General features: G+C 39.7%; 1 protein-coding gene across 1 annotated transcript in view; it reads left to right on the top strand.

The window, feature by feature from the left end:
- The first annotated feature begins 6176 nt into the window (after positions 1-6176).
- Positions 6177-11358, top strand: part of DNAH7 (dynein axonemal heavy chain 7) — a 124559-nt gene continuing 119377 nt past the window's right edge. The window contains exons 1-2 of the mRNA XM_050900467.1: positions 6177-6235; positions 10987-11052. Coding sequence (XP_050756424.1) covers positions 6221-6235; positions 10987-11052 — 81 coding nt within the window. The 5' untranslated portion in view covers positions 6177-6220. The remainder of the gene's footprint in view (positions 6236-10986; positions 11053-11358) is intronic.

Genomic DNA, 11358 nt, shown 5'->3' with positions numbered 1-11358 from the left:
CTCATGTTCAACTTGGTGTCCACCAGGACCCCAGGTCCTCTTCTGCAGAGGTGTTTTCCAGCTGGGTGGCCCCAGCATTTATCAGTGTATGGCACTGTTCCTCCACAGAGCTTTGCACTTCTCCTTGTTGAACTTCATGAGGTTCCTGTCGGCCTGTTTCTCCAGCCTGCGGAGGTCCCCACGGATGGCAGCATGACCCTCTGGTGTATCAGCTACTCCTAGTTTTGTGTCATCTGCAGCCTTCTAAGGGTATGCTCTGCCCCATCATCCAGATCATTAATGAAGATGTTAAACAGGGTTGGACCCAGTATTGACCCCTGGGGTACACTGCTTGTTACTGACCTCTAAGTAGACTTTGTTCCACTGATCACCACCCCCTGGGCCTGGCCGTTCAGTCAGTTTTCAGTTTACCTCACTGTCTGCTCATCCAGCCCACACATCAACAGCTTGCCTACGAGGATCTTATGGGAGACAGTGTCAAGGGCCTTGCTGAAGTCTAGGTAGGCAATGTCTACTGCTCTCCCCTCATCTACCAACCAGTCATTTCACCACAGAAGTTGATCAAGTTGCTCAAGCATGACTTCCCCTTGGTGAATCTATGCTGACTATTCATGATGAATCATGAACTTACCACCTAACTTCCTGGAACTCTTTTATCTGTGTCTGGTTTTTATACATAAAAAGGTTATGTTCCTGTATGTAATGGCCTAGTTATGTCTTGCAGTATTTACTGAGATGATACCTTTTATGTTAAATTCTAATGGCCTTTGCTGAATGACCATGTAAGGAAACTTAAATGGAATTTTTCTTACACATATTAGCCTCCTAGGGCACTAACTGTACATTTGTTTCATTTTCAAGTAGATGGCTGAATTAAAAAAAATACCAAACAATTTTCCTTTAGAAAAGGAATTACACTCAAAAGAGGTGGTAACCCGTTGTGGCGTAGATAATGTTTCCTACAAAGGCGTGTTTCATTGACAAAATGAAAGCTTTCTCATTGTTAGAAATGCACAAATAGGCTCTTTTTAGTGAAAGAAATAGTGTATTCATGTGCTTGGTTTGGTGTTGCTTGCAGCGTTAAGTTCAGAAATTATCTGAATATTTACATTTCCTGCATTGAAGGTTCTTATCAGGAATGCTGCCCGTTTTTTCTTTTTTAAATTTAAGACATCTAGAAAACAAAGTATTCTGTTTAACACTAGTAGTGATTTGAAACAGCTTGAAATTTCTGTCTCTTCAAAAGGCTGCCTAAGGAAGGAGACATGTTAGAAAAATGCATCGTCTAGGTAACAGCTGACCATCTTCTTACCAGGACGGTTGTGCTTGTCCTTTTTCCAAGTAAGGTAAGTTATGCTTGGAAAAATATATTGTAAAATTGGGCTAAGATAAAAGTGTGCAATTAATGTGTGTTTGGTTCAGAAACCAATCATCCTGTGCCTTAAGAACCTGGCAGCTGACAGACTTGAAAATACTGCTTGGCCCACTCAGCATTAGAGAAGTGAGCAAGATACAGAGTGAGTCAGGGTGTAGAAAGTCTACCAAATTAATGGTAACATTAGAAAGCTGAATTGCTGAGTCACCTAGCAGTGCATGAGAGTATAAGGAAATTCCTTAATTAAAAGCAGGTGCATGAATTATGATGTAAAAATTCTTACTGTGTAGTGTTAGCCCTAATAAATAAGGGCTAGACTATTACATAAAGTATTCAAAGAATCAATCATGTCATGTGACAGTGCTAGTTTTTGTTGCTTTCACAACACAACAGGAAGATAAAGAATGATTTTTGATCCAGTAACACCTGTGACAAAACTGTTGCCTTCCAGTGAAATGAAGACTTCACCTTTGAGAAGAGTGTGAACAGAGGCTTCCTGTGACAAACACATTTGCATCCAGAGTCAGTAAGTCAGCATACCTACACTGACCATAAAGTATTTGTATTTCCTTTAGTGTTATGATAGTCTTGATAGTAAATAAAGACTCCTTTTTCTTTTTTAAACTGGCACTGCTAGGTGCTGAAGCTCCTTCCAGTGTTCTTTCAGAGTGGCTGCGAAGATGAAGTAGGCATACAAGTTCTGGCCTGTAACTTGCTTTGTTTCTGTTGACAGAGATGAACCCAGATCTCTTCACCGTCTTTAAAAATCTTTTCCGTGTTCCAGTAACTGTAGGATTGTGTTGTACATCTGTGCTGTTACTATGCTGGCTGTTCTAAAACAATTTGCAAAGTGATCTTTCCTTGATGGTCATTAGTTCCATTGTGATATGAGCAGAAGACTTACCTGACTAAACACATGCCGCTTATAATAAGCATAGCATGTTTCTGAGAATGAATTTTACAAACAATATGTAAATAATTATCACTCTTCTTTTAGGGAAGAAAATACTATTTTAGTCCTGTCTTTAATGTGATTTTCGTGCATTAATTATTCCATACTCAAGAGATATGCATAACAAGACCTGACATAATAAAGATCACAAAGTTAAAAAAAAAACCAAACTTTTTCAAATAGGGGGAAATTTTCTAGTATTTCATAGGAATTACTTCTCACTTAAAAAACCACTCCTTAGATTTGTGCTTCCATATTGTTAATCTAGGTATGGCAAAAATAAGGTACACAAGGAAAACATATAGACTTGTTTTTGTCTCTAAAAATTTTTTTTAACTGAAAAAGTATGCTTTTTTTTCCCCCACTGAAAACTTGCCTAAAGTGTAATGTCTCACCATTCATGGTGAGTTGAAGTGTTAAATTCATTATCTATTTGAAATTATTATTGTGTCTAATTACATTTTAAGTGCTGTCCAAAATTCAAGTCCTGCCTATGAACATAACAGAGTTTAAGTATCAACTCTTGATTTAAAACCCTTAAACTTGAATTTTGATGACTAAAACTTTTTCTTTACAGAAATCATTATCAATTATCAAGCATTATCCATTTCCCCACTATTAGAAGCCCCTATGAGAAAGCTTTGCTTGCTTCATTAAAGGTCTTTACAGTGTGAGACAATGTTGTTGTACAACGTACAACTATAGTGAGTCCACAAAGGGTAAATGTGAGAGAACTTAAAAATATATATATGCATATGTATTTAATAAAAAAAATAGAGACAAAAGAGATTTTAGATGAGGTGGAGTACAAGAAAAGGTATTATGTGGGAATAAGTTCCAGTATGTACTCTTAGTGTTCAGTTGAGATTGCCATAACCACTGGAGTGATTTAGGAATACAACTTTGAGACGAGTTGTAGGCATTTCAGAAGCTGTGCTTCCATTGCATTCAAACATCCTGTTCCATTTTCATGCTAGTTAATGTTTTTCAGTCTGTGATCTGAAACCTCTGGGGAAGAAGAAACCCCTTCCTGAAATTATTTTTTAAGCAATACCCAAATCTGAGAATTTTAATTTTTGTACACACAGGAGTTACTACATTTGATGTACCTTCAAACATTATGTATTTGCTCTAATCAAAACATACAAAGCATGCCAGTAAATACTTTGGTTAAAAATTAAAGGATCACTTTTTTCACGTTAACAACAAAACATCTGGTCAGTAAAATACTTCACTGTACATAGTATTTTGGCTTAAGTTTTGTTAATTCCATGGAGTAAACCACATTGTTATCTACTGTTTAATACTTTTGCCTCTGTTTGAAGGGAGAAAGAAATGTATTCTTGATTACTGGCACTGGAGAATTTAAGTGAGGCCTCAAGGTGGAATAAAAACCCCATGTCATTGAATCTTTCAGAAAATGAAAACTTAGTGATAAAAATGTTACCCAAGGCCTTTTTTCCTCCTGTGTTTAATTTTACTGCGTCACTGATCCTTTTTTGTTGCACTGATGCTCCAATCTTTGCTAAACTTTTTACTACATAACAATATATGAACTGTATGATACTGAACGCCTATGTTCTCTTGACTTCAGCTGGTAACGATGGATTTTTTTTTTTACTAGTCTGCTCCATTTTTTTAATTGCTTTTAGTACAGTTCTAAAACAGATACTGAGGAGTACTCACTTTATATTTGTGTGTACTCCCTTCTTCTCTTCATCCTTTAGCCATTTTATTGTTTTGATCTTATTTTTATCTCCGCAGTTAGATTTAGATTGTTTTGTTAGGTATGACTATGGGATTTCAGATGAAAGTGAGATGTTAACCAAACCCAGGAAGGCAAAAAAATGAGTTTTAAACCATTCTTTCTGCTGTGTCCTCCTGTGGCCTTGGAAATGCTGATTAAAATCAGCTGGTATTGCATTTATGTAAATAAATTGTGTTTAACTGGTCACTGCAGGAAAAGAATGAACTGTGGTGAAAAAGGGAAAAAGAATAAACAGCAACACAGAAGTTTAGTTCTCTGTAAGAAGAAAGTTCTTCTGATAATGAAAAATACTATATGCTATATAAAGTACTATATAGAGAAAAACTGATTTTCTCTATAATGTTCCTAATATTAGCAACCTAACTGTGTCTTTCCCCCTCTGAAGAGTACAAGCAGGTGTGCTATTTCTAGTTTCCTAATCAGATAATGAAAAACAAAATGTCACTTTCTAGCAAAAGGAATTGCAACGCCCAACAGTGTATGGTGATGTGCGCTGAACATGCTACTGCCTTCTGTAGATATAGTTTCTAATAGTTGAATGATTCAGTATTAAAGAGAAATAGCAAGGATTTCCCTTTGCGTGTTTTCCAGCTAGACTGTTACAGCCAGTACAGCGTACAGGTTATTTCAATCTCCCTAAGGTATGTTGAGTATGAGGGTATTTCTCATTTCAAAATCAAAACCAGGCTTTGGTACTGGTGTAGAAAATGCACTGGGAATTCCAAGTCATGTTGAATTTTCTGCAGCTGGACAGAGCAAAAATACCCTACTGGTTCTTTGCCTGTGATATTTTAACAAAGAGGCTTTTATGTTTAAAACTCGATATATAGACTCTTCTAATGCTCTGTGTACAGTTCACAAGGTTGGTTACAGGCCTGAACCAGAGCTCATTTATAGGGATTTTCCAGCAGGCTAACTCCACTGTAAACTGTAGTGCTACCTTTTATGTGCTGCTGTGAAAACATAACAAAACCTCTCATTTAAGATTCACAAACTACCTAACATGGCAACAGCTGTTTCAGATCCCATTGAAATCCAAACCTGGTCACAGTGACGTGTTCAAGTCATACCAACCATACCAGTAGTTTATTTAGATTTGTCAAAGCATCAGATTCATAAGCAGGGAACACCCATTGACTACCAATGAAACTGAGATTTTTATTTATATTTTCTTGTATTCTTTAATTTACTGACGGGGGGGCAGGTTGTTTAAATCCTACGTCTATTGTGCACAAGATAGGTTGATGCATGATGTGGCATCTGAAAAACTTTTGGTTGCTGTTGTGGTTTGGACACCGCAGTCCAGCCATTAGACCTTATTAAGAATGATTTTGCAAGCATAGCTGAGTTCTTTTGCATGTTTAGTTGGAGCACCTGTCTCACTGCTTTGCCTAAAGACAAGCACCTGCATTCACTTATTGATACACATCAGTTAATTTAAAAGGTAAGAAGGAATACCTGCCTAAACAGCAGTGAATGGTACATGCTACTCAAAGCAATTTTAACCTTTTCCTGAAATTGGCAGGCCCCAAAAGGGCATCAAGCATTTTCTACTGGAAGAAACAGTGAAGTAACAGCAAAGCTGAAATTCAACTTGCCATAGCTGCAAATATATTGCAATAGCTTAAAAACAAATGTCACAGGTGTAATCTATTCTCTGTTGTTTATCAACTAGCAAATTGCATGTCTTCAATCAGTAACACCCGAGCAGGTAGCCTTGCTGAAACTTCAGGGTGCTTCACCAAGTACAGCTGTGGCTTTGTTAGCTAACTGGATGGCAGAAAGCAAGCTGTTACTTGGCTTCAGGTTTTGGACGTTTCTCTCTCGTTCTCTCCGCAAGTGTTCTGCTGCTTAGATAACGCGTTACAAGTTGGAAGAGTAACGAAGCAGCGGTAATTCGCTATACTGTGTTTTGCTGTAGAAGGCCAGGAGCGACAGCTGAGTGCGGCGGACGCTACCCGCTCCGTCCCCTGGGCCGAGCCGGTCCCCGCGCCCCTCGCGCCCGGCCGTTGCGATTCGCTGTGCGCGGGGCCAGGGCGGCGGCCGCCAACGGCCGCGCTCGCGCTCGGTGCTGCTAGGTAACGGCGTCGTCCCAACACGGCAGCGCTGCCTCGCCCGCGCAGACATGGGCACCGAACAGGTACTGCTCTGAGGGGGTACAGCGGGAGCCGGGCAGCCCCGAGGCCGAGCTCTGCCCGCCCGCTCCGCCTCGTTCAACCTGGAGCCGACAGCGTCTGCCCCGGCTCTGCGGGCGGGGGCTGAGCGTCCGGTGGCGGCCCCCGCCTTGGTGGGAGGCTGTGGGGCAGGAGTAGCTGCCGGGGAGCAGCGGGCTGCCTGAGGAGAAGTGCCCGGGCAGTGCTCGCTGTTCACGGGGAAGAGAGCGGAGCGCTCGGGTGCACCTGGCTACCGGAGGGGGCTTGTTCTGATCTGAAAAGTGTTGTTTTTCTTTTAAACCTTAAATAACAAGCTTGAATTAAGCTTCTGAAATTACATTTTTATCCCTGACACTTAATTAAATGCTTGCACTCTGTAAGCGCAGACCTGTTGGGGCAGCCGTGTTTGTAGAGAAAGGCTTCTGTACACTGTCCCATGAGTTGCAGGCTGATTGTGACTGGTACCCTCCAGAAAAATTAAACCGTGGTGTCTGTGCTGTGAACTCCTTAAATCAGGTTTTTAGAAGCAACGTAGTCCTTCTTGCAGCTGCTTAGATTCCTTTAATTACTTCAGCAGTGCAAATTTAGACAGACGTTTTCGGTTTGGGCTGCTGTTCCTGCAGTGTTTTCAGAGAGAGTAACTCTTCTAAAGGTATCCCATTATAAACCACAGAAATGAATTTCAGTCTTTAGCTTGGTACGAAATGTTGTATCATAAGCCCTCTCCCCATTTTTTTGTTTGTTTGTTTGTGGTGGGGTTTTTTGTTTTTTAAACATGAAGCATGAAGAGATTTTAATTAATTCAGTTTATTTGCAGAATTGCAGGAAGCTTAAATGCTGAAGACAAATGCCAATAGAAGCTTTTAGCTATGAATGTTGTTTTAAATCACTGGGCATTAACTGATACTAATTTGTATTATTTCTCTAGTGGCCTGATTGGGTTGTAGTTGGTTAATGTAATTATGAGGAAGAGTCTGCCCTCTTAAATCATGTTGTTCTCCTGTTAGTAAGTCAGTCCTGTCTTTTAGTCTCTTTTGGTTTTGATGTGCTCAGATTTGTTTTCCTCTAATGAAATGTGTGAGATATTTTAAGTGAAATCATTCAGTAACTTCCTTCAGTGAATTAAAAGTTCACCAGTTTTTCTTCAGGTGTGTTTCTTCTTGAGGTATATATCAGAGGGTGTGAGTGGGCTGCTCATAACTATCTGAGATAGTCCTCACTGTCCAGGACTCTCTTTTTAGTACATCTTACTGCCAGTAGTAAATTTGTAGTATAATATTTTTAAATATTGGTGCTGTCTTCAGTGGAACTAATTTCAACACTGAGTTTATCAGTACCAGCAGCTCAGAGGTATAAATTGTGGTGCTGAATTCTATGCTTTTCAACAAAAGAAAATCTAAACAAAACTGTATAATGTTGTATATGAAGACAAGGTATAGTCTTAGTCATTTCTATTGCCCTATTATTTGTAAAAATACCCAGGTTTCTGTTACTTGTTCCTAACCAGGAATCTAAGAATTAAGACTGTGGACCTTGTCACTGAGAGAAATAAATAATACTCTTCCAGGAATTCAAAACCATTTTCTCCTATAGAAAAGACTTTTTTTTTTTTCCCATCCATTCCCTTCAGTGGGTAGTACGTAGCATTCACCATCTGCTTTAGAATCTGGACTAGAGAAACAATGAGCTTTGTATTTCAGTCTCATTACGCAAGACACAGAGAACAAAGAGCGTGTCTATACTCAAAGTTCAGAACCACATAAGGTGACTTTGCCTGAGCCAGCTCCGGTCCAGCAGCTGTAAAGCTGTTAACAAACCAGAGTCCATCTGATCACCGCTGAGATGGTTAGGGGGCTGGAGCACTTGGTGTATGAAGAGAGTCTGAGGGAACTGTGCGTGTTCAGCTTGGAGAAGAGAAGGTGGTGGAGGAATGTAGTTACTGTCTTCCAGTGCCTGAACTAGAGAGAAAATGGTGCCAGATTCCTCTTGGTGCTGTGCAGCAGCAGGAGGAGAGGCAACGCTCTCAAGTTGCAGGGAGGGAAATTCTGACTAGCTGTAAGGATGACATTCTTCACAGTGAGATGATTAGCCAGGGGAGAAGGTTGCCCAGAGAGGCAGTGGCTTTAGAGAACTTCAGATCTCAACTGGACAAGGCCCTGTGCAATCTGACCTAACTTTTTGTAGTTAGCACTGCTTTGAGAAGGAGAGCGGATAATCAGAAGCCCTTTTCAGCCTAATTTTTTCTATGATTCTATCATAGCGTGTTTGTATAGAGCTGTGTCCAAACCAGTCCAAACTCTGTCCATAGGCTACACTGCATCCTATCGGCTTAATGGCTTGGTAAGCAGTAGTTTTATCATGCAGTGTGGATACGCTATTAGGAGATGTATTCATGCTAGTATTAGAAAAGACTGGTAGCTGTTACGTGGTCTGTGGTAAGAATCTTTTTGCAGTTGAATATGTTAGACTACAGAGAAATAAATGGCTTCATATTTTCCCAGTAGAGTTACAACTGCTCCAATTACCAGACAAAAAGCAGACTTGTGTAAATCTTTCTGTATTGGTTATAATACTGCTTTTCCCTCATTTATGCTGAAATAAGTTCATCATCTGTGTCACTGCAGACTATGAGACTGGTATGGGTGTTAGAATTTTGAGGTGTGAAAAATCTTGCATGTGGACCATGCCTAACTGGAAGATAGACTGATGAGAGCATTAAATGAGGGACTGAAACAGATATGTGGTTATTGTGGCAAAGTCTTCAGTCAACTTTTCTGTTATTGCCAAAAAGCTAGATTAAAAATACCAAAATTGGCCTGTTTGGAGTTTAGAGTACTTTAATTCACCAGGCATTTTGATCTCTATTCAAGGGGAAGCCGGATGTGTTTAATCTCATTTGGGGAGAGAAAGACGGAGGATGGATCTTTTGTTCATTAAAGGAGTAGTGCTGTTGATTTTGAAACAAGATACTTAAAACATTTTGTTGTATGACTCCCTCGGGCAGCTAGTGGTAGTCAAGGAGTTTCTCCCCATTGCGTTCACAGGAAGAACTCCCTAGAGCTGGAATGAATTTGCTCCCCTTTCACTAGTTGGACCACAAATTAGTTTATGAAGTGATTGCTAACAACTGATAACGTATGTCTATACACATTTTATGACTGTCAAATTCCTGTATTTTGAAGGAGGTTTTCTTTGGAGCCTGATTTGATTTTTGGCTCACTTGGGAATTGCCAGAGTTTATCCTTGACTGCAAAATTCATGTAAATAGTTAAGTGCCTAAAACTTGTGTGAGTTCTACACCACAGCAACTGTACTGCAAATGATAGCTAACCCGACTTGTTTAAGGGTAGCTTGGGTATGTCTACACAAACTTTCTGTGCTTTGTGTCTTTCCTCCGTTACAGCCTTTGCATAAGACACAAGGCTACAGATGGCTGTAGCGTAGACATGCAGTGTTACTGCAAGTGCAGCTGCATGGAAAGAGGCGGTGTGGGTAGTGCCAGTGGTATTGATGGTGGTGTGAAACAGGAGAAATAGACGAATAGCCAAAGGCAGTTATGTTAGAGCAGATTTTAAATAATTTTAGAACTAGATTGTCTTGTTTGTTTACAGGAAGGTGCTGTACCTTGCTAAAATGTGCTAGCCAGAGTCCTGGGCATGGTCAGAGGGTGCTTTTGGACAGACAGCTTTGATGCTGAGGGATCAGTGTTGTGCAAAAGCAGAGAATACTGGACACTCTTAAATGAAAGTGTATGGATGTGGTTTAACCCCAGCTGGCAACTAAGCACCACACAGCTGCTTGCTCACTCCTGCCATGTTGGGATGGGGGAGAGAATCAGATGAGTAAAAGGGAGAAAACTCGTGGGTTGAGGTAAAGACAGGTTAATAGGTAAAGCAAAAGCCGCGCACACAAGCAAAGCAAAACAAGGAATTGATTCACTACTTCCCATCAGCAGGCAGGTGTTCAGCCATCTCCAGGAAAGCAGGGCTCCATCATGCATAATGGTTACTTGGGAAGACAAACGCCATCACTCCGAATATCTCCCACTTCCTTCTTCTTTCCCCACCTTTATATGCTGAGCATGATGTCATATGGTATGGAATATCCCTTTGGCCAGTTGGGGTCAGCTGTCCCAGCTGTGTCCCCTCCCAGCTTCTTGTGCACCCCCAGCCTACTTGCTGGTGGGGTGGTGAGAGAAGCAGAAAAGGCCTTGACTCTGTATAAGCACTGCTACGCAGTAACTAAAACTTTCCTGTGTTATCAACACTGTTTCCAGCACAAATCCAAAACATAGCCCCATACTAGCTACTATGAAGAAAATTAACTCTATCCCAGCCAAACCCAGCACAATGGATTAGAAAAAAAGGACCATTTTGTGTTTTAAAAAATGTTGACTGAAGAACAGGAATAAAAAAATTTTTTTGTTTGTATTATTTCATGGTATCTTGTAATACTTTGATGTATATCTTGGCAAAAAGGTGACACAAATGCTTCCCAGCCTAAAATTGATTTTTCAGAGTTGTGATTTTTCAAAGGCATTTGAGAAAGTTGAATTCTATATGGAAACACTCTAGGAAGAATAGGGGAAGTGATATGAAATTGTATGTCTAAAAATTATTATGTAAAAGATAAAAATGGAATTATAGCTATATTATAAATTTAAGTATTCCTGGAAGTCTAATATTAGTAGTAATTTAAATGTCTAGTTGTAATTTTCCTTTTTTTTTTTTTTTCCAAGCCCAGTTCAGGTGGCAAAGGAAAGTTGGCAAAGAGAACAGTGAACTTACTACCACAGTTGTCTCAGGTAGTTTTGTTGGCTTTTTTTGTAAGCTTTCATTTTCAAATATGTGTTACAGCATAGTTATGTAAAGACCATGGTTCTCACTTAAATATATGCTGAGGTGTATATTTTCTCTCTCTGCACTAGGTATGTATATTATATATGTATATGATATCGGTATGTGGAGCATTGTTTGTATTTCAATATTTGGAAAACATTGAAAGTGGAGTATTTGAACATGTTTGAAAATATTTAAGTAAGGTATAAAACTAGAGTGTTTACAAATATCATATATAAGTTTAACATGCTTGTCTCTAATGGTCTGGATAT

This window comes from Gymnogyps californianus, chromosome 7 (assembly GCF_018139145.2).
Source record: "Gymnogyps californianus isolate 813 chromosome 7, ASM1813914v2, whole genome shotgun sequence".
Taxonomy (NCBI): domain Eukaryota; kingdom Metazoa; phylum Chordata; class Aves; order Accipitriformes; family Cathartidae; genus Gymnogyps; species Gymnogyps californianus.
Note: the sequence above shows the minus strand (reverse complement) of the source record. Positions and strands in the feature narration are given on the sequence as shown.